General features: G+C 50.9%; 2 protein-coding genes across 4 annotated transcripts; one reads left to right on the forward strand and one right to left on the reverse strand.

Annotated features, from left to right (window-relative positions):
* Positions 1 to 99: 99 nt before the first annotated feature.
* Positions 100 to 4,668, reverse strand: ATRAID (all-trans retinoic acid induced differentiation factor). Of its 2 annotated transcripts, none has more exons than XM_060170050.1 (7): positions 4,289 to 4,668; positions 3,485 to 3,606; positions 1,610 to 1,681; positions 1,305 to 1,376; positions 1,082 to 1,203; positions 661 to 758; positions 100 to 435 (listed from the first exon to the last, which is right to left on the reverse strand). In XM_060170050.1, the coding sequence occupies exons 1-7, from the start codon at positions 4,385 to 4,387 to the stop codon at positions 331 to 333; spliced, it is 690 nt and encodes a 229-aa protein (XP_060026033.1). In that variant the 5' UTR covers positions 4,388 to 4,668; the 3' UTR covers positions 100 to 330. The 2 variants fall into 2 exon arrangements, with proteins under 2 accessions (XP_060026033.1, XP_060026034.1); XM_060170051.1 differs by lacking the exon at positions 4,289 to 4,668 and adding an exon at positions 3,730 to 4,188.
* A 132-nt stretch (positions 4,669 to 4,800) lies between these two features.
* SLC5A6 (solute carrier family 5 member 6) lies at positions 4,801 to 19,758 on the forward strand. Of its 2 annotated transcripts, none has more exons than XM_060169234.1 (17): positions 4,801 to 4,842; positions 5,255 to 5,321; positions 9,025 to 9,569; positions 9,896 to 9,961; positions 10,289 to 10,340; positions 10,700 to 10,767; positions 11,099 to 11,253; positions 11,629 to 11,769; positions 11,965 to 12,094; positions 12,612 to 12,700; positions 13,112 to 13,224; positions 13,567 to 13,634; positions 14,044 to 14,130; positions 14,279 to 14,460; positions 14,676 to 14,779; positions 15,026 to 15,141; positions 15,537 to 19,758. In XM_060169234.1, the coding sequence occupies exons 3-17, from the start codon at positions 9,177 to 9,179 to the stop codon at positions 15,687 to 15,689; spliced, it is 1,917 nt and encodes a 638-aa protein (XP_060025217.1). In that variant the 5' UTR covers positions 4,801 to 4,842; positions 5,255 to 5,321; positions 9,025 to 9,176; the 3' UTR covers positions 15,690 to 19,758. The 2 variants fall into 2 exon arrangements, with proteins under 2 accessions (XP_060025217.1, XP_060025218.1); XM_060169235.1 differs by lacking the exon at positions 4,801 to 4,842 and adding an exon at positions 4,979 to 5,081.
* Positions 19,759 to 19,865: the final 107 nt, after the last annotated feature.

Genomic DNA, 19,865 nt, shown 5'->3' on the forward strand with positions numbered 1-19,865 from the left:
GGTCACCTCCTCTACTCTACCCTGCGCGAAGCGATGGGATCCCTGAGAAAGCCCGCTCTCCCAAAGTATCCTTTACCACGCCAACCAAGAGACGAAAAAGAAAAAAAGAAAAACTGTTTATTATGGTCAACAGCACAAATGGGAACCGGTACTAGTCCACTCCTGGACTGGGTCTACAACACCCAGGGTTGTGCAAATTTCCATCCTCCTTCCGACGGCGGCCTCTGCCTTGGGAGGGAGGATCCGCTGACCAATGATGTCTAGGAAGCAAATCTCCCTGGCTGGACTATGATGGGGATGATCTTTAGTCAGTAGGAAGACCTATGTGGTTCATGAAGCCTTGGCTTTTCGACGTTGAGTCCCCCAAAGGAGGGTGGAGATGGATAATGTGGTGGATCCCAGAATACCAAAGAACATGAGCAGTGAGAAGGAGCCCTGTGAATAACAGACCAAAAAAACTTCACACAGGGTTACACCAAGGGCTTACAACCTAACACCCAGTTCTTTCCTAGCATACCTGTCCCCTCACCCAGGGCAATTCTCTTATAGTTTCCTTCTCTAGGTGATTTGCATCAGCTCCTGGTCTTATGGCTCTTCTTTCAGAGAGGTACTTACTCTATGCATTTCTCTTATCCCTAATTAGAAGACCTAATTCCTCACCTGGCGCATACACTTGTAGCCATGGAAGCCTTCAGCACAAACACACTGCAAGCGACCTGGACCATCAGGTGCACAAGATCCATTCTCAGGACACATTTCTGGGAGCCAGAGAAAAACAGAGAACATCACTGGATTTCATTAGGTATGTTTCCCAAATATCTCCTTCAACTTAGATTCTCTCAACTGTTTCTAGGTCAAAGGTAGCGAGGAAAGATTACAGATAATCAGAACATTGTCATCATCATCATAAAATTATTTTAAAAATATTAACAAAAGGTTAAGACCTTTTCTCTCCGAGGGGTTAAAGCTTCAGAAACCCAAACAAAAGGCACTTAAGCAACTTTACTGTCTTTCTGATCTAAATCGGAGAATACAAGAGAGGAAGGGCAGTTTCTGGAGGGGTGGAGGTGAGACAACATACCTGGGTCCCCAGTGCTGTTGCAAAGGTTCCTTTGTTCTTGGCAGGTTTGGTTGTTTATATAAGAAGTGATAGTTTTCCAAGCATTAATACCTCCAGGACAGTTGACATCTTGTGGCAGTATCCTGAACACAACACAGGCAGTCATAATATGCAGCCTGAAGTTGCTGAGTTCACAGCACTGCCTCTCTTTGGTTCTCTCCCACACCCCACACCTCTTACTCACAGAGTCTGGAGCTGGGTAAAGCCACGGAAGGTGTTGGCCAAGTCACCCTGGAGGGAGTTTGCCTGCAGGTCTCTGCAAAGCACACACTGTTAGCACTGTGCTCTAGGAAAGCACCTTACTTCCATTCACACATGAATGCGTGTGACTGGTAATCCAGTGTGTTTCTGGACTGGTAATCCAGTTCTCATTCTGAGTTGTCCAAATGTGGACAATATTTAAACATCCTTTTAGGAGTCCATCCTCAAAGACTTTCCCATCAACCCTTTGCCATAATCACCTTTTGGGAAGGATAATTAACGACTTACATGATGATAGCAGTACGCGCCTGAGGAAAGTATGGACCGGGGTCCTTCAGAGAGCAGTTCTGGAGATCCAGCCTGAGGAAATAGGTAATCAGCAAAACTGTGTGTCTCTCCCCTTCATCCAAGGTAAGCTAATACAACCCCCTTATCAGCTAATATTAATTGAACACAGCTGTGTCGGGGCCACAACCTAGGTACTCTGGTAGATGTTTTAATCCTGCATTGTCCAATTAAGTCACCACTAGCAACATGCAGCTACTTAATTTAAATTTAAAAAATTCAGTCTTTCATTTGCACTAGCCACATTTCAAGTGTTCAGTAACCACTAAGGTGGTTAGTGGCTACTGTATTGGAAGGTACCGATACAGAACATTTTCATTGTGGCAGAAAGTTCCACCGGACAGTACCGTTCTTATCAGTATATCTATGCATCTGTGCATATATTGAAAGAAATTTGTTTCTTGTCAGGATTAGTGAAACTCACTCACATTGTAATATTATGATTCTCAGATCCACAAAAGGCCATCATATGGGAAAAAAATTCAAGTCACATAAATGAAAGTTTTTTCCAAGTGCATTTCCTACCACAGATTGGATGGATGTAAACTACTGGATATTAAGGTCCATGCCACACTATTTTTTATTCAGTATCTATTGCTGTCTGTTCCTTTATTCTACAAATATTTACTGAGTGCCTACTAACTGCAAAATTTCGGAGAATTAAAAATAACATTCAGTATCTTAGCTTGCAAGTGGCTTACAATGTAGTAGGGGAACAAGACCATCACCAAAAATAAAAACAACATTAAATTAAAATATGAACAGTATATAAAATTAATTTGAGTGGTACAGACACTAAGAATTAGAGGAAATAAAAAATAAAAAGAAATTACTCTGGTTTTTAGTAGTAGGGAACATTCACAAAAGATGTTGGAATTAAAGGACAGATATGTTTTAATTTGGTGGAGGAAGGCAATTTTAGGTAAAGAGAGAGGTTTGAACAAAGAAAGAAAGGCGGAATGCTTTTGGAGGTAGGAGAGTCTGGCTGCTGCCAGACCCTCATCAAGGGTTTGGGTGGACAAATAATTGAAAGTAATGCTGAAAAGGTGGGTTGGGCCAGTCTATGGTAGTTTCTGGTTTGAACTTTATCCTAGGACAACAGACAATTATAAGTCTAATTTTAAAGCCAGAGAGTAATAAGGGAAAAAAATTGGTTTTCATAAAGTTTAATATAAAGAAGTATTTAGGCAGATGAGGGAAAGAGAAGAATGGAAGCAAGACATGAGACATTTTGAGTCTGAAGTGAGGGTGCTCTGAAAGAGGAAATGTTTAACAGGAACCTAGAGGTACCCACATGTATCTGGAGCTTGGAGAGAGGTCAAAGGAAACTAAAAGAGATCTAGTTTTGGGAGACACCTGCATAATGGTTGAAGCCATAAGAGGTGGATTCTCAAGAGTGTAAGAGGAAAACAATGCAGAGACTAATCTGCATAAGGGGACAAGAAGAGAAATTTGCATCAAAGACAAACATGAATTAATGAGAAGGGGAAGCAAACCATATTCCATAGTGTCCTTCAGGCCAAAGGAGTCATTTCATGCAGACACACAGTAAATAAGCCAAAGAGTTGACAATAAACAAAAGAAACAAGCTTAAAAAAATGCTAAAAATTATGACTTTTATGCATTTCAACCAGGAAGAACCACAGGGTTGTTTACTTAGCCAAAAATGCTATAACAGATTAAAAAGTCTGAGACTCATGGTTTAGATGCCTCCAAAACAGGCACGAATATTTATCTCAAAAGCCAATCAGGCAAGCCTTGAAGAATTTGGTTTGAGAACTCTTTTCCAGTATCCAGGGATGTCTTCTCCTCCCTCACCCCAGGATGGTGCCCTTCCTATTCAGGCAGCAGCGGGCGTGCAGCATTAGGTCTGATGTCTGCTTACAATAAAGAGCCACTTCTGACAAATTTTGCACACTCCCTGGACACTGGATGCATATCTGCAGAAGAAAGAAAACTATTAGGACTCCAGAAAGAAAAGCCAAGAAACAAACAAGGATCAAAAGTTAACTGCCAGTACACTCTCCAGAAATCCTCTAACACAGGGCATGGACGTGTCCTACCTTTATGTCAGGTTTACTAGAAGACGCATTTCTTCCCCTTGGAACCAGGCGCCAAAACAGCGCACCAGAGAATTTCTGTACCAGATCTTGTCCAGGGAAGGACCTCATCTTTGAGAATCACTATTCGGACATACATATTATGCCCTCTCCAATGACTTCTCAATCTGCCAGCCCCGATTTGGCGGGTGTAAAAGGACTGCAGGTACACAAAGAACGCATCAAGCATTACAGAAAGTACAGTCCTGCCAACGCACGATATACGGCATTCGTACGCTGTTAAGCTTGCAGAATGGCCAGAGGTCTCGTTTGTAGAAAGAACGACTTAAAGTTATTCAACGATTTTAAGGTGCAAGGAGGTCAAATTTAGAAGGTCTTTGGACGTCGGCAAGGAGAAGGCGCTGCGAGACAGCGGCCTGAGTACTCGGAGTGGGAGCTGTATGGGCTACGTCTAGGGAGGCCCCAGGGACGAAATCGGGGCTGCGCGGAAGCAGAGGAGTGGGGAGAGCCGAGGGCCGGCAAGCAACTCTGTTTCAACCCAACCTTTAATTTGCTTCAGTACCTCGGGTAGCGCCAAAGCCCTTTCCACGCTCAGAACGAGGAGTAGGGCTGCAGCCCAGGGCACCACGGTCAAAGGACTGTCGAGCCCGCGAAGGGCCATTTTCCGCTCCCTCTGTCCTTCTTGGCTGATCGCGAGACTTGCGCGTGTGGCCCCGCCTCCCACCGTGTCACGCCCTCGCCGGGGCGTGGCCTAGTCTGCCAGGCTAGTCCGTTGGGCCCGTCGGTCCGGGGAGGGCTAGGGGACGCTGCTAGTCGCGGAGGTCAGCGCTCTTCTCTATGTGCCCCAGTCCTCGTTCGCGGGGGACTGACCACCCCCTTCTCCTTTTCCCCCTTAAGCGAAGGCCTCCCCGTCACTGCTCCCTCAGCCCCGTGTTCCTTGCGCTTGGAGCCGGAGTCGCGTATCCGTAGCGGCTGGGGGTTAATCCATTTGCCCTCAGTAAACATGGCGGCGCGGCGACGTGGGCGGGCAGGGGGCGGGACCCCGCTGTCACCCGGTTTGGCGCTGCGGGGCCGGCTCTCAGGCGGCTGCCGGACCCACGTGTGGAGACCCGGCAGGTGGGCCGGACTGGGGCGGGCCGACAGGGGGTGGGCCGGAGCACAGAGGCTCGGGAGAGTGGCGTCAGGGTGGGAAGGGACGAGGAGGGGAGGGGAGGGGAGGAGCGGAGAGGTGAGGGGCGGAATGGGCCGGCCCCTAGAGTGGGGGCCCGGGAAGATCGGAGGTGCCGGCGACGAGGTGGTAGTAGTCCTGCCGCCTCGCGTGTGGAGGGAAGGAGAGAAGCCAGGAAATAAAGAGGGTAAGGGTGATGGAGGAGCGAAGGGCGAAGGGCAAACCCTGTCGGGAAGGGACGAGCCGGAGCACCCTGTCTCCTTCAGCTCAGTCCTGAAACCACGTGGCGTCCTGTGTTCTGGCGAGGAGGTAGGGGCGGGATAGATGCTTCCCTAACTCCTCATTTCTTTGCCTTCCCAGAAAAAGGGAGCGATGCAGATTTCGGGAAGAACCACGGGACCGTCTTAGCCTTGGCTGGGCCACGGAGGTAAGGGAAAGACGAGCGCTGTCCCGTGGTGGCCCGGCGCCCTGACCGAAGGGCGCCAAGCGAGCCCCGTGCCGGGAGGGACTGAGTGTTGGCTTTGGTTAGGGTTAGAAGAAGCTCATCAAAGCTAACCAAAGCTCGTCTTCAGTAGCCTGGCTTCCCTTCCACCTACCCCCAGGTGTCTGGAATCTCCTGAAAGGATTTACCTTCAGAGGGCTAGCACATTTTCTAAGGCATTAGTAGTTACTAGCATTTTAATGAGAGCCCCTAAAGCCTTTCAGAGCTTGAGGAATTCCAGGCACAAAGACAGATTTTTTTTTTTTAGTAATTTCCTTGGGAGCTATGCAATTTTTTAAAATTAATTTATTTTATTTTATTTACTTTTGGCTGCATTGGGTCTTTGTTGCTGCGCGCAGGCTTTCTCTAGTTGCGGAGAGCAGGGGCCTCTCATTGCAGTGGCTTCTCTTATTGCGGAGCACGGGCTGTAGGCACACGGGCTTCAGTAGTTGTGGTGCGTGGGCTCGGTAGTTGTGGCTCGTGGGCTCTAGAGCACAGGCTCAGTAGTTGTGGTGCACGGGCTTCGTGGCTCCGTGGCACGTGGGATCTTATTGGCCTAGGGCTCGAACCCGCATCCCCTGCATTGGCAGGCGGATTCTTAACCACTGCGCCGCCAGGGAAGTCCACAAAGATGGATTTTGAAGGCATCTTTTTGGGAAGGTTTATCCTTCAGTGGCACCTTTGCCTTTTGCAGGAGTCAAAGCAATTCACTTTGTGACCAAAGTGAGAGTGGAGTTAGGGTGGTAAAGGAAGATTCTTTTTCTTGTCTGTGTGTATCTTGGACTTTTTAAAAGAGTCCCACAGCCCGCTGTTTGTGCCCTGTGTGTTAGAGTTTTAGTGAAACAAGTTATCTCTTACTTTTGGCTCCCCTCTTATGCAAATCCATGGGGTTTAGATCAGTGTACGGTTGTTGCTGTGTTGCTGTTGTGGTTGTTTGGCCACGCCACACGGCACGTGGGATCTTAGTTCCCCGACCTGGGATCCAACCCATGCCCCCTGCAGTGGAAGCACAGAGTCTTACCAATGGACCACCAGGGAAGTCCCCACTGTAGCAGTTTTAGAAGGCCACTATCCTGTTCTTAGAATCATGTCTAATGAAGCCTTTGTTTCTGGGTCAGGTTTTTCCTGTCTTGCCTGGCTGTCTCTTCAGCCATCCAAGAGAGTTCTCTGTATCTCATGCAAATAGAATCCACAGGAACCCTGCCAGCTTACCCCAGCAGTAGAGGGTCTCCATTTCTGTACATCTGTTTTCCTGTCTATACTTGGACCTTTTTCCTTTCTCCAACCACCTGCCTAGCCGTATCATTAACGCTTTACCTCTACACAGTGTTATGTGCACACAGCAGGCATCTTTTCTCCCCTTAGTCTCTGGTAGTTCCCGTCACCACTTTCACAGTAATAAAAACTTGCCAAAGAGGAGTGAGAAAACTCAAGGTGTTGCAATGCACAAAGGCCCAGGGCCTCTTTAGGTTCAACCCGAGTGGCCTGTTGGGAACATTGTTCTGGGGACTAACATTTGTGACTCAGTAGAACATGTGATTCAAGAGTTGCCAACTCTGATTTCCTCTCCATTGGCTCCAGGAGGTTCAGAGTTCAGGACTGGTTTGCATGAGGTCATATCTCGCCAGCCAGGCAACATCTGTCCAAGAACACAGTGTAGGAGAGCCGAAGACAGCTAGGCTGATCTTTCTCCTAGTGGACAAGGACAAAAGACATAGTTTATATTCATCTCTCTCTAGATTAGTTGAAATTTAATCTTGGCTTCAGGAGTGACTGACAGCAATTAACACTCTGCTCCAGCCCTTGTTCTGGGAGCAGTGAAGGAGGGGCTCCTGGTGAATTAGCTGTCATACCTACTGACAGCATTGTTTTTTCTCCCTTGTTTTATATCATGCTGTATAACCCTAGGGAACCAGAGAGTGTCATATAAAGTACAGAACCTGAGACATGGTGTTTTGAAAGTGGTAGGTATGGTTACTTATTTATTATTGTTAACGTTTATAAAGTACATAACACACTGCTGGATTATATGACAGGTGTTCAAAAAATGTTAACTAACATCGTATTAGGTTATCTAAATTCATGGGCCTCAGTGTGTTTGTTGGTAAATGAGGGGGTTGCAATAGTGATCTCTTAAGATTCCTTTAAGTTTTGACATACTGTGATTTGGTCCTTGTTCTGAGGATAATGTAGGTATATTCTTTGAGGATTAGTATTTCTTGTGCAGGAGTTAGAAAAGCAACTTTCCCATCTCTCAGCAACTCTTTTCTAGTTCCCCCTTGCACACAGTGCCAAGTGTGACTTACAGTGAAAGCCTAATCCATCTAAGAATGCTATTGAATGTGAGCTCCCTGCTCCCCATTCTGGAGCCTCTAGGGCCGAGCTGGAGTTTGGGGGCTGTAGGGTGATAGGGCCATTTGGTCCACAGCGATTGGTTCCCTGAAGGGTCCAGAACAAATAGCTGCTGAGCTTCCCTCTACTCCCAGTTCCTCACCTCACCTCAGCCACTTACAGACCAGATCCTCAGCCTCTGCCCAGCTGCAGACACACAGCTTCTCCAGGCAGCTTTGATTCAGAGCAGGGATTGCTTCTTGAGGTGGGTGTCTGCGCCCGAGGGAAGGACCACGTTCCCTGACTTTCTCTTGCCCGCAGCTCCCTGGCTGCTTTGCTTGTTTCCAAAGTGCCCCTGTAATTGTAACTGTGAAACCCTGGCTCCAGCATGTTGCCGTCTCACTTTTTTTGTTGTTGTTGTTGTTGTTTTGTTTTGCGGTACGTGGGCCTCTCACTGTTGTGGCCTCTCCCGTTGCGGAGCACAGGCTCTGGACACGCAGGCTCAGCGGCCATGGCTCACGGGCCCAGCCGCTCCGCGGCACGTGGGATCCTCCCGGACCGGTGCACGAACCCGTGTCCCCTGCATCGGCAGGCGGACTCTCAACCACTGCGCCACCAGGGAGGCCCCTGTCTCACTTTTGAAAGGCACCACTCTTCCTGGATCTCCTACTGACTGTGGTGTCATAGGTGGAGGAGCTGAGAGGTGGGTGGCCGGCCTTATTAAGTAGTGTTGGGAGAACAGAGTGGCTGGCCTGGGGTTGCCTGAAATGGAATTTGGCGCTGCCGTGGAGGTGGCCTCCCCGGTGATCAGTGTTGAGAAGGGCTGCTGTTCGGACGGTGACACTGAGGGTCACGGGGGTGCAGGTACTGAGGCTGGGAGAGTGGAGGAGGCCATGCTGTCATTCGTCTCTGTTTCTTCCTCCCGGCTGGCTTGTGGCGCCAGGCTGGGCTCTGCTGGCTTAGTACATTGTAATGACTGGGTCTGTGCCTGCAGGTGGGGGCAGGGAATGCTGAGAAGAACCATGGGCTAGAGTTGATTTTTCTTTCACTGCTAGGGTGGAGACCTAAGAAGGTTCTTAAGTTTCACAGCTGTGCACACCCAAAAAGGACTTGGCCAAGTAGTTGTCTCCTGGCCATCTCAGTCTGCTGCTTCCTCCCTCCCCTCTCTGCCCTACCAAACCCATATCAGTATCTCCACACCTTCAAGGGCTGCCACGGAGCTGGCTGGCCCAAATCTGATGGGTGTGGGATGCACAGGCCCAAGGGTGGGTGGCCATGAAGGCAGGGTAGGCCTGACTAAGAGCCGCTTTCTTTGCAGCTCACCCGGACAATGTCACTTGGTGGTGGAGGAGGACGGTGAGACGGTGGCTGGGAGTCAGATTGTAGCCACTTGCCTACCACTGCCCAGCCAAGGGGCAGCCCAGAGCCCAGGAGCAGCAAGTGGCTGCAGGTCACAGACACAGAGAGGGTATGAGTGTGGCGGTGAGCACCTCCGCTCCCCTCCCCCCAGCCTCAGACACCAACATGGTCACATCCACCTTCTCCCTGGTGGACTATGTGGTCTTTGTCCTGCTGCTGGTCCTCTCCCTTGCCATTGGGCTCTACCATGCCTATCGTGGCTGGGGGCGGCATACTATCGGCCAGTTGCTGTTGGCGGACCGCAAAATGGGCTGCTTTCCTGTGGCGCTGTCCTTGCTGGCCACCTTCCAGTCAGCCGTGGCCATCCTGGGTGTGCCGTCCGAGATCTACCGATTTGGGACACAGTATTGGTTCCTGGGCTGCTCCTATTTCCTGGGGCTGCTGATCCCAGCACATGTCTTCATCCCAATCTTCTACCGCCTGCATCTCACCAGTGCCTACGAGGTAGGTAGGGAGGAGCACATAGGACCCCCAGAGTCAGGGGTGGAGAGGAGGAACAGGGCACCTAGGGATCTGGGCCCCTGGATCTCCTTTGCCTGATGAGAGTGACAGGGAATACATTGTGTGTTTATAAGTTCTCTCTGGTTGAAGTTGGGCGGGGTGGGAGTTGGGGGAGAAGAAGGGTGCTGTGCTGAGTGGGGCCCAGAGTGGATACAAGTTGGATATTTCCTCTGCTCCTAGGTTTCTTGAGGGAAGTTTTGTGTGAATTGTTGGGGGTGGAGTGGAGAGAAATACCTTTTTATAAAAAAAAAAAATCTACTCCTACCTAGTACCTGGAGCTCCGGTTCAATAAAGCTGTGCGGGTTTGTGGGACCGTGACCTTCATCTTCCAGATGGTAAGTGGAATGAGGATAGAAATTGAGCCTGATGCATGGTAGGGGGAACTGGACTTAGGCTTGCTGAGGCAGCTGGAGCCTTCCTTGCTCTCAGACTAGCAAGATTGAAATTCCTGCTAGCCCCCAGAGGCATCCTGCTTCCCATTCCTTCCAGTTCTGGCGCAGATACTATGGTGGCAGCAAGCCAAACTTTGGAAGAAGGGAGAGGGTGGTGAGCCTAGGTGAAGGGAGGCCATTGGGATATTGGAGCTGAGGTCCATCTTTCCTCCTCTCTCTGCCCACCCTCATCTCCTCTTCCCCTCACATTCTCTTTTCCATACCCGACAGGTAATCTACATGGGGGTTGTCCTCTATGCACCATCACTGGCCCTCAATGCAGGTGAGGAGTCACAGCCCCTGACTCCCAGCCACAGCAGGCTGGGAAGAACCTTTGGGAGGGGCAGGTAGAGGAGAGTGTGCAGAAAAGAATCCAACCTTGACCAGGATATTATTTCACTGCCTGGGCCCTTGGCTGGTCTCTACTAGAGGTGGAAAGCTAATCAAACATTACCAGGCCCCATGTGAATTGGTTAATCAACACCTTTTGGTGGAGCTTTGCAAACTTTTTTTTTCCATTGTGGTAAATGATTTATAGCATCCTTAATGACTAAATGCTTCATATCTTACCAAGGCTTCTCTGGCTTCTCTGCTGGGAAACCCTCCTCGGGAGACAGGAATGTGACTTTTATCTGTTTACAGTGACTGGCTTTGATCTCTGGCTGTCAGTGCTGACCCTAGGCATTGTCTGTACCGTCTACACTGCTCTGGTAAGCGCAGTTAGTCTTAGGGGAGGGAGAAGAGGTGAAATTGGGAGGGAGATGGGAGGAAAGGGAAAAGATGGCATAAGATCAATAGGTGGGTGGTAGATGAGATAAGAATATAGGTGAGGAGAGGGCATGACCTTCTAGGGTGCTGTGAAATGGGATGTAGGAGATGGGATGGGCTTATGGTGGGGGGTGGGGGATGAAGGTGGGGGTGGGCTGGGAGTGACGTCGGCAGAATCTCAGCAGCTATACACCGCTGGCGGCTGTCTGGTGCCCTCGCTGGTGGTGTGGCTTCGTAGACAGCTGTGGCAGGTGTGCTGTCTTTTCCCTGCAGGGTGGACTGAAGGCAGTCATCTGGACAGATGTGTTCCAGACCCTGGTGATGTTCCTAGGGCAGCTGGTGGTTATCATTGTGGGGTCGGCCAAGGTGGGCGGTTTGGGGCACGTGTGGGATGTGGCTTCCCAGCATGGCCTTATCTCTGGAATCGAGTAAGTACACCCCTTCCCCGGGTGGGGTCTATAGTGCCTGACAGCTGAGCCCATCTAGAGCCTGCGCTTAGGGCTGTAGTAAGCAGAGGGCAAGCTGTGGAAGTTGAAGTGCAGCACTGAGGCCAGTGGGAGGCTGGCACTGTGGAGATGGGTGAGCACAGCGTTCTGGCCGGTGGTTGAGTGTCAGGATGTTTTTAGCACCTGGGATGAGGCTATGGTTGGAGGGATGGAGCCACCCCCTCCCCACCCAACCTGCTGCCCTGTCTTGAGTCCAGCTTCGCCCTGGCAGCCATCTCTCTGCCCTGCCCCCTGTTGTAGGAGGGCGGGGAAGGCTGAGTCTCTGGGGCAACAGTGACATGTTGGTGTCTCTGGCAGGCTGGATCCGGACCCTTTTGTGCGGCACACTTTCTGGACGCTGGCCTTCGGGGGTGTCTTCATGATGCTCTCCTTGTATGGAGTGAACCAGGCTCAGGTGCAGCGCTACCTCAGTTCCCGCACGGAGAAGGCTGCAGTGCTGTGAGTGCAGGGCCAGGAAGACCGGGGAGCACAGGCTGGGGGAAGTGTGGGCCCCGGCTCCACTGAGGCAGTTGGGATGGGACAGGATGCTGGAGCGCATGCGCACCCATTGGGCAGGACGTGGAGTTGCTTTCTGGGGCTTGGGGACGTGCCTGCTAGCACCGTCTCCCTGCTTGGCACTGGCCTCTTTTGCAGCTCCTGCTACGCCGTCTTCCCTTGCCAGCAGGTGGTCCTCTGCATGGGCTGCCTCATTGGCCTGGTCATGTTCGCCTACTACCAGGAGTATCCCATGAGCACCCAGCAGACTCAAGCAGCCCCTGACCAGGTGAGAAGGCCTCCCTGACCCCCCTCCTGGACCCCCCCAAGGGGAGTGTCTGGGTGGCTGCAGGAGGGACTCCCACCCTGGGTGGGAAATGGATGGAAGGTCCTTCTTGTTCTGGAAATCTGCAATCCAGCATGTGAGGATCCCAGCCCCCAGCTAATCACAGTGCCCACCCTACTGAGGCGGGGACCTACCTTCACTGACTCACCGCTCTGCACCACCTGCTCTGTGGGGAGCCTCCCGACAGCCTCATTTTACAGAGGAGAAAAGGACGCACAGCGGGGCGGCCAGCATGCTCAAGCCACACCACTCACTGGGGCAGAGCTGGGCTGTGGGCTGTGTCCTTCTCTCTCCAGAGCCTGCTTTCTCACCACTTACTGTGGGCTTGCCCTCAGTGCCTGGCCCCCCCTTCCTAAAGCACGCAGTCTCCAGACGCTGCCTGACATAAGCAGGGGAAGGGCGGTGTGCCCTGGGGATGGGCTTCTCTGAGGAGAGCTGTGCATTTCTGCTCCGCCTGCAGTTCGTCCTGTACTTCGTGATGGATCTCCTGAGAGGCCTGCCAGGCCTGCCTGGGCTCTTTGTTGCCTGCCTCTTCAGTGGCTCCCTAAGGTACACTCTTTGACCTTTTCCATCAGGCTAGACACAGCTGGCCCCTCCTTGGTACAAGGTGATGGGTGGAGCGGGGGTCCCTCTGAGTCTCTCATTGTGTTCGTTCATGTGTGAATGACAAGGGGCAGCTCATCTGTGTGGGACAGAGTGTATCCTCTCCTGGGAGAGTCCCCTTTTTGGTGAAGGATTCTTTTATGATACCAGGAATTGATCTACTTGAACCCAACCTGTACCCCACTCAGAGAAGGCCAGGTGTCCCTGCCTCCCAGGCCTCTTCCTCTTCTGCCAACTGTCAGGATGGTGTTTGGGCTGCACACGTCCTTGCCTGCCTTCAGGGTGCTAGTCCCTCAGTGGGGTCCCTTGTTTTGCGTTTCTCAGCTTCTGGACTTGTCTTTCTCTTTCTTCTTTCAGCACCATATCCTCTGCTTTTAATTCACTGGCAACTGTTACAATGGAAGACTTGATTCGACCCTGGTTCCCTCATTTCTCTGAAGTCCGGGCCACCATGCTTTCCAGAATCATCGGTGGGATTATGCTTCCTCATCTCTTCAGGCTTGTTCTTTCTAAGACACACCCTAAGAACTGTTGTCCATCTGCTTTGAAGCACCAGTTTTAGCCTGGGCTCAGCACTTGCCCAATGAAGCACCAACCTTGTTTACATGTCAGGGAATTTCCTGGGGAGGTCTCTGAGTCACATAAGAGTGAGGACGGGGTGGGAGAGACCTGGAGGTGGGGCCTGAGGTAATGTGCCCTGTTTCCAGGGACACAGAGGTAGTAGTTGGGCTGGGGAAGGAGCTTTGCTCTGCTTTTCCCTGTTTTATTGTGTTAACTCACATCTGCTTGTTTCCTCCTTTCTTTTTCCCCAGCCTTTGGCTATGGGCTGCTTTGTCTGGGAATGGCCTATATTTCCTCCCAGATGGGACCTGTGCTGCAGGTAATGACTATGGAGGGAAGAAAGCAATTTTTAAGGGAGAAAAGGAGCTGATTGAAACCAGAAATTGAAGAAGACAGCTATTGTGAAAGGAATGACACAGGGGCAGGTGTCAGAGATTCCCCTTTGATGAGCTCCCTTTAGCTGTGAACAGAGTCTCAAGTAGCCAGAAGCCCCAGGGTCATTGTTGGCTGAGAGATATCTAAGGATCGGCCTCAGGAGAACCCCGAGCACATTCCCTTAACCATTTCTGCCCTCTGGAATCCTGCGTTCTGATGATTCCAGGTAGAACAGATGGGCAGATCTGACAGGTAGGGCTCTGAGGCAGTGGTGGTAGCGGTGCCACGCTGGTGAGACTGGGGATCTCTGAGCCTGAGTGTTCTTTGCTTTGTCTCAACCCTGTCCTCCGCAGGCAGCAATCAGCATCTTCGGTATGGTTGGGGGCCCGCTGCTCGGACTCTTCTGCCTTGGGATGTTCTTTCCTTGTGCCAATCCTCCTGTGAGTGACCCATCTGGCTCCACGGTCATGTGCGGGGGTGGACCTGGGGAACGACTTGGCAGGGCTCTCGCCGTGACTGCTGGGAACTTACGCGAAGGTTTGGTGGGGCTGGCATTGAGACAAGAGAGTGTGCCGTTTCTCTGGGCAGGGTGCCATCGTGGGCCTGTTGGCTGGACTGATCATGGCCTTCTGGATCGGCATTGGGAGCACAGTGAGCAGCCTGGGCTCTGGCAGAGCGCCCACTCCCTCTAATGGGTCCAGCTTTTCCCTGCCCAGCAATCTGACTGCTGTCACCATGGCCACACTGATGCCCTCGACTACTATCTCCAAGTGAGTCAGAGCTCACTCTCTTTCTCCTTGCGGAGAACAGCTCATTTCTGAGGGGTTTTCCAGGGGCCTTGCTAAGGGATGGCCACCAGAGGACTTGGGCCAGCTGTCGGGTGTTGGGTCCCAGGATTCTAGGACCGTGTAGGAGGGTGGAGCCAGGTGCCTGTGGAATGCCTGTCACTGAATTGCTAATTGTCCTCACCCTCTGCTCTCCCCAGACCCACAGGGCTACAGCGGCTCTATTCCCTGTCGTATTTATGGTACAGCGCTCACAACTCCACCACGGTCATTGTGGTGGGCCTGGCTGTCAGTCTGCTCAGTGGTGAGGGGCTGTGGCATGGGGGCACAGGGAAACAAGGACCAGCTGAGGGAGGGCACTCAGGGGTCTGGAGTCTGGAGCTCAGGGAATCCTGGGCTCCTGGGTGCCTGGAACAGTCACGCTTCTTGGTGGAGCTCAAGGAGGTGGGCGGGGACTGGGGGTTTAGAGTCCTGAGAGAAGGGGGTGAGCAGGGGGCTGCGGGAGTGACCTGGTTACACAGTAGGAGCCTCAGGAGCGCTTTGTCTTCAGGCGGAATGCGGGGCCGGACCCTGAACCCTCGGACCATTTACCCAGTGTTGCCGAAACTCGTTGCCCTCCTGCCCATGTCCTGTCAGAAGCGACTTCACTGCAGAACCCACAGCCAGGTAGTACGTCTGTTGTCAGATCGCCCCTCCCTTCCCTCTCAGGCTACTGCCGGGCCTCCTGGGTTCCTGTGCCTCCCTTTTCTTTCTCCTCCCAGCCCCCCTTTCTCTGCTGATCGGCCTGAGCTGGACTGTCCCGCAGCAGCTGCCTGGCTCCTTCCCACAGGGGAGCGGGGGCTTGGTGGGCAGAAGGGTCTCGGCCCCGAGAGGCCACAGCTGCTGGCCTTTCGTCTCCGTCCTCCCAGCCCCGTGCTCATCCCCGGGCCTGCTCCTCGTTGGCCTCCTTTCTAGCCAGGATCAAAGCAGGGTCACCTTTCCTGCAAGAGAAAGGGGAGGTTCCTTCACCTCCCTTTGCCTCACGTTCACCCCACCCACTCCCTTTGCTCTGTGTTCCCCAGGATCTCTCTGTGGACACGGCTGTGTTTCCGGAGAAGGTGAGCAACGGGATGCTGAGGGGCAGCAGAGACAAGGAGGCCGTGGATGTGCCTGAGGAAGGCCCAGCCCCCCAGGGGATCAGCCCCACCTTCATCGTTCAGGAGACCTCACTGTGATCTGGACTCGGGACCCAGCCCCAGAGACCACCCTGTGACACAGGAATGAGTTCCTTGGTGATCCTCAGGGGTGGTCAAGGACTGGATGACCTCGCCCGCACCAAAGGGCCTTGTTCTTGGGAGTTTGTGCTGCAGTAGAAGCTGTCATGTCACGGGAGGTGTGAGAGTAGGACAGGGTTTTTCCTTGTTCCTTGCCAGTCTGTTCTCTAGAGAACCAGGCTTGCAGAGGGTAGGATTTTGCCAGAGAAAGGGATAGAGGTGAATCCTCTGACAAAAGGATAATGGCTTCTAATTCCGCATCATCAGGCTCCTTTGAAGTGAATAGAAATAGCAGTGCTGGACCCACTTTGTCAAGATTGACCATCTCCCCGTAAAACTGAGCTGCGTCGGCCAGCTGTTGCTTCCCTCGCAGTCCCCTTGGAGCACACGTTCTGTCAGCCACAGAGGGCCCCTGTGGCACTACTTTCAGGTTGTCTGTGATACCCAGGCCCCTCTCATTATCTGTCTACCTCCATTCTTGAGAGGGAGGTTTTGGTGTCCCTGAGAGGTGTCTCGGAGCATACAGGTATATTCATCTCCCTTGTGTAGAGTAGGGAAGCTTTCCCTTTTCCTCGCTGCCCCACCCTCCACCTCTGTAATGGGTACTTGGAGATGGGGAAAGTGTTAATTTAAGAAACTAGGGCATGACCAGGTCCACTGTGGAGCGTGCCATCCGCCTGACTCCTGAGCCACGCCACCCTAGTGGCATTTGGTCATTCATGCTGTTTCCTTTTGGAGTTTCTTCCCCACATTTCTTTGTTCCTAGGGAGTAAAAACTGCTATTGGGCTAGAATTTGGGCTTCTGTACTGTCTGCACCTGCTCTTGTCCACCTTAGTGCTATCCCTGGCAAAGATAAAGAGCCCCTCTTCCCATGCACAGGTCTTCCTCTGCTGAGGAGAGAGGCACAGGGGACCAGTGATGGCTTGGTGAGGTTTCTGGTCTCTGTGGCTGATGTGTCTACAGGGGGTAGCATTGTGCTTATGGGGTGGAAGATGCACACTTTCCCTCTGCTGCTTCTCTTCCCCTGTGGCTCAGTCTGTTCCCTGTCCCACCCACCATGTCCTCGACCAGTACAGTCACTGCTGCTCTGGGAATGTTCCCTTTGGGGCAGGAGGAAGAATGCTGCTGTTTGGCTTTTAAAAATAGAACATTCGAGGTGGATTTTAATGGTCTTGTGAAGAACACTTTGCTCATGTCCACCCACACCTGGTCTCTAGCTCTGCTTGGCCCCATCCAACTGCCCAGAAGCAGCTCTGGGAAAGCTCTCCAGGCCCCTCAGCAGAGACTTAGTCCCACACACATCCATGGCCAGTCCCAGAAAATGCCAGGTTGACTCTGCCCTGAGGTCTGCCCTCCTCTTGACAGCCCCCCACCTTGGGGCTGAGGGCCACTGCTCAGCCCACATCCGCACCCCAGCCAGCTGCTAGAGTTGTAGACCTAGCCGGGCTCTCATTTATTCATTCTTCAACATATTTATCCATCACCCACTTCATTCAAGGGCTTTACCTTGGTTGCCATCTTAGAGCTAAGGAAATGACTGTGCCACCCAGGGACTCTGCACCAGGTGCCACCGTTGGCCTTTGAGTTGCCCCTTTTTGTCTCAAATTCTTGCATTTTGGCTATATTTACATAGAAAAAGGGGAGACCCTACAGGACTCAGAACTTACAAGAATTATATTTAAGGGGAATGGTAAAAAACATTCATTCTCCATATAATTCAAACTCTGTAACAGAACATAGATGTTCCTTTGTCTCTAACGCAGTAACTTTTATCTTCATGCAGAGTTTTAAAAGTACCATTTAATGATTGAGGGTGGAGTCCAATGGACAGACCTGGGTTCAAATACTGACTTCAGTTACTTCATCTATTAGGTGTGAATGTCACAGTTAAAGATTCAAAATTATATTGTGTGTAAAGGACTGATGCATTCCTTAAATGCCAGTTATTGTGATAATTATTGTAGTTTTCAAAGCACTTTTCATGTGCTACCTAATTTTATACTTCGGGAGAGAAGTACGTTCCATATCATCTGCATATTTAATGTATAAGGTAACTGGATTGCTTGCCTAGTGAAGGGTTGAAGCAGAGCTAGAACCCGGGTCTGTGACTCCCATTAGCCCACCAAAGTCAAATCTCTTGCCTGGAAGCAGTGTCCTTTTTGATAGGGTGCTCACACAGGTGACAGGGTCTCTCCTGAGATAGCAGTCCAGAGAACAACGATGTACTAAATGGGGTGCTACTGTACCATCGTTCTAGAATCTTTCTAAGTCAGTGGCCTTCAAACCTTTCTTGAGACCCACAGTAAGAATGTATTTCACAGCATGACCCAGTATACTGATATATTGCGTTGTGTTACTAAAACATTTCATGAAAAAGTGTCTGTGGGTATAGCTAATATTTCTGGAGCTCTCCTTTTTCCTTCCCTCCTTGAATAATTCAGTCCTTAAGCCATTATGTGGAGCAGAGCAAGGTAGGCACTCATGCTGGGGGCTAGGTGTCAGAGCACAAGTGAAAGGAGGGAGGCCATGCACAGGAGTGGCCCAGCTTGAATGCCAGAGCCCAAGCTGGATGAGGAGAGTGTCCATGGGGGTCGGGAGCCTGGTGTGGGGTTGGAGAAAGAGAAAGGAGCCCTCACAGGAGAAAAGACGTGCGGGTTGTCAGCTGGAGTGAGTGAGGTGGGAGCCTAAGAGGGGGGGCAGCTTGACGTGGGGTGTCAGCATGAGGAGTGCATCCACAAGGTAGGTGGCTCAGCATGGCTTGTCCGAGCCAGTGTGTGTGTGTGTGAAGGCGGCGGGACTTCCCTGGCAGTCCAGAGGTTTAGATTCCGTGCTTCCAAGGCAGGGGATGCGGGTTCGATCCCTAGTCGGGGAACTAAGATCCTACATGCTGTGCGGCCAAAAAAAAAAGAATGAAGAAGGCATCTACAGGTGCGAGCAACACATGCAAGCAGCTCACCCTGGGCTGTTAGAGTGCGAGTGCAGTGAGGAGGGCATCTATACAGGAGGAAGATCTGTCATCAGGTGGCAGTCCAAGTAGGGTGAGGGGGTCACTTGCCATAGAGGCCGCCAGTGGTGGGGAGATGAAGACGTCCACACAGGGGCCAGCCCATTACAGTCTCAGAGCCAGAGTAGGATGAGGAGGGCATATATGCGAGAGTGTTGGGGCTTTGGCTGCATGCTGAGAGATTAATCAAATAAGTATATTAGGAATAACCTGAGCCACGTTTCTCACTAGTGGAGAAGGGTGTTACATGCATGGAAAGGGAGAAAGCAAGAATGAACTCTGTGGTGGTGGATCGGAGAAAGGGATATTCGCATGTGTTCATGGTTTTCAACAGATCTACGTAAATATAGAAATAAACAGGGAGGGAAGTAGCTCTGTCCACTGAGGGTTTGGGAGCAGAAGTGTGATAGCAATAAGTGTTTTGTGCCTAGATCTTGGATTCTAAATACCACTTTCCACTAAAACAACAACAAAAACCCAAGGCTTCTTGGAGAAATAGTTGATTCTAGGGCTGGGACCAAAGTACAAGATAGGCCTGGAACATCTTGGACCAGAAAGCAAAGAACTTATCAAGGAAAGATAAGATCATATCAAAGGACACAGAAGTTAGCTTGAAGGGACTCTCACTAGCCAAATCTGGAACATTCTGAGCATTAAAATAATAGTAATGGATTATAAGCTATTGAATGAAAAAAGGAAATCATGAATTCATACTGATAAAAGTAGTAAGTTGGAAATTAGATAAGGTATGGTATATTTATATAGCTTCAAATACTTCTCTCTGCACAAAATACTTAATTACAAGGGAAAAACAACTGTAGTGGAGAAGCCTGGCAGACACCATCTTAAGTGATCAAAATAAACATCATCTGTAATGGGATAAATCAGTCATGCATCACCTGATAAGATGCAAAGGGAAGAACATGTAATTACTTCTGTGATTCTCTTGTCAGAAATGTATAACCTGAATCTAATCATAAGAAAACATCAGACAAAATAAAATTGAGAGACATTCTATAAAATAACTGGCTTGTAATTATTGGGACCATAGCTGAAAATTAAATAGGATCTGAGTATTAGATGGAAGTAACATTAACTTCCTGACTTTGATGCTTCTGTTGTGGTTATGTAG

Source organism: Lagenorhynchus albirostris, chromosome 13 (assembly GCF_949774975.1).
Source record: "Lagenorhynchus albirostris chromosome 13, mLagAlb1.1, whole genome shotgun sequence".
Classification (NCBI taxonomy): domain Eukaryota; kingdom Metazoa; phylum Chordata; class Mammalia; order Artiodactyla; family Delphinidae; genus Lagenorhynchus; species Lagenorhynchus albirostris.

What these genes read in the sequence shown, in the direction of transcription:
- SLC5A6 (XM_060169234.1), top strand. Translation starts at nt 9,177, where the DNA reads ATGAGTGTGGCGGTGAGCACCTCCGCTCCCCTCCCCCCAGCCTCAGAC. An exon ending in TTCCTTGTGCCAATCCTCCT is followed by an intron (nt 14,131 to 14,278) that starts GTGAGTGACCCA and finishes TTCTCTGGGCAG; the next exon opens with GGTGCCATCGTGGGCCTGTT. An exon ending in GGCTGTCAGTCTGCTCAGTG is followed by an intron (nt 14,780 to 15,025) that starts GTGAGGGGCTGT and finishes CTTTGTCTTCAG; the next exon opens with GCGGAATGCGGGGCCGGACC.
- ATRAID (XM_060170051.1), bottom strand. Translation starts at nt 3,837, where the DNA reads ATGAGGTCCTTCCCTGGACAAGATCTGGTACAGAAATTCTCTGGTGCG. An exon ending in GCGCGTACTGCTATCATCAT is followed by an intron (nt 1,377 to 1,609) that starts GTAAGTCGTTAA and finishes TGTGCTTTGCAG; the next exon opens with AGACCTGCAGGCAAACTCCC. An exon ending in CAACAGCACTGGGGACCCAG is followed by an intron (nt 759 to 1,081) that starts GTATGTTGTCTC and finishes TCTGGCTCCCAG; the next exon opens with AAATGTGTCCTGAGAATGGA.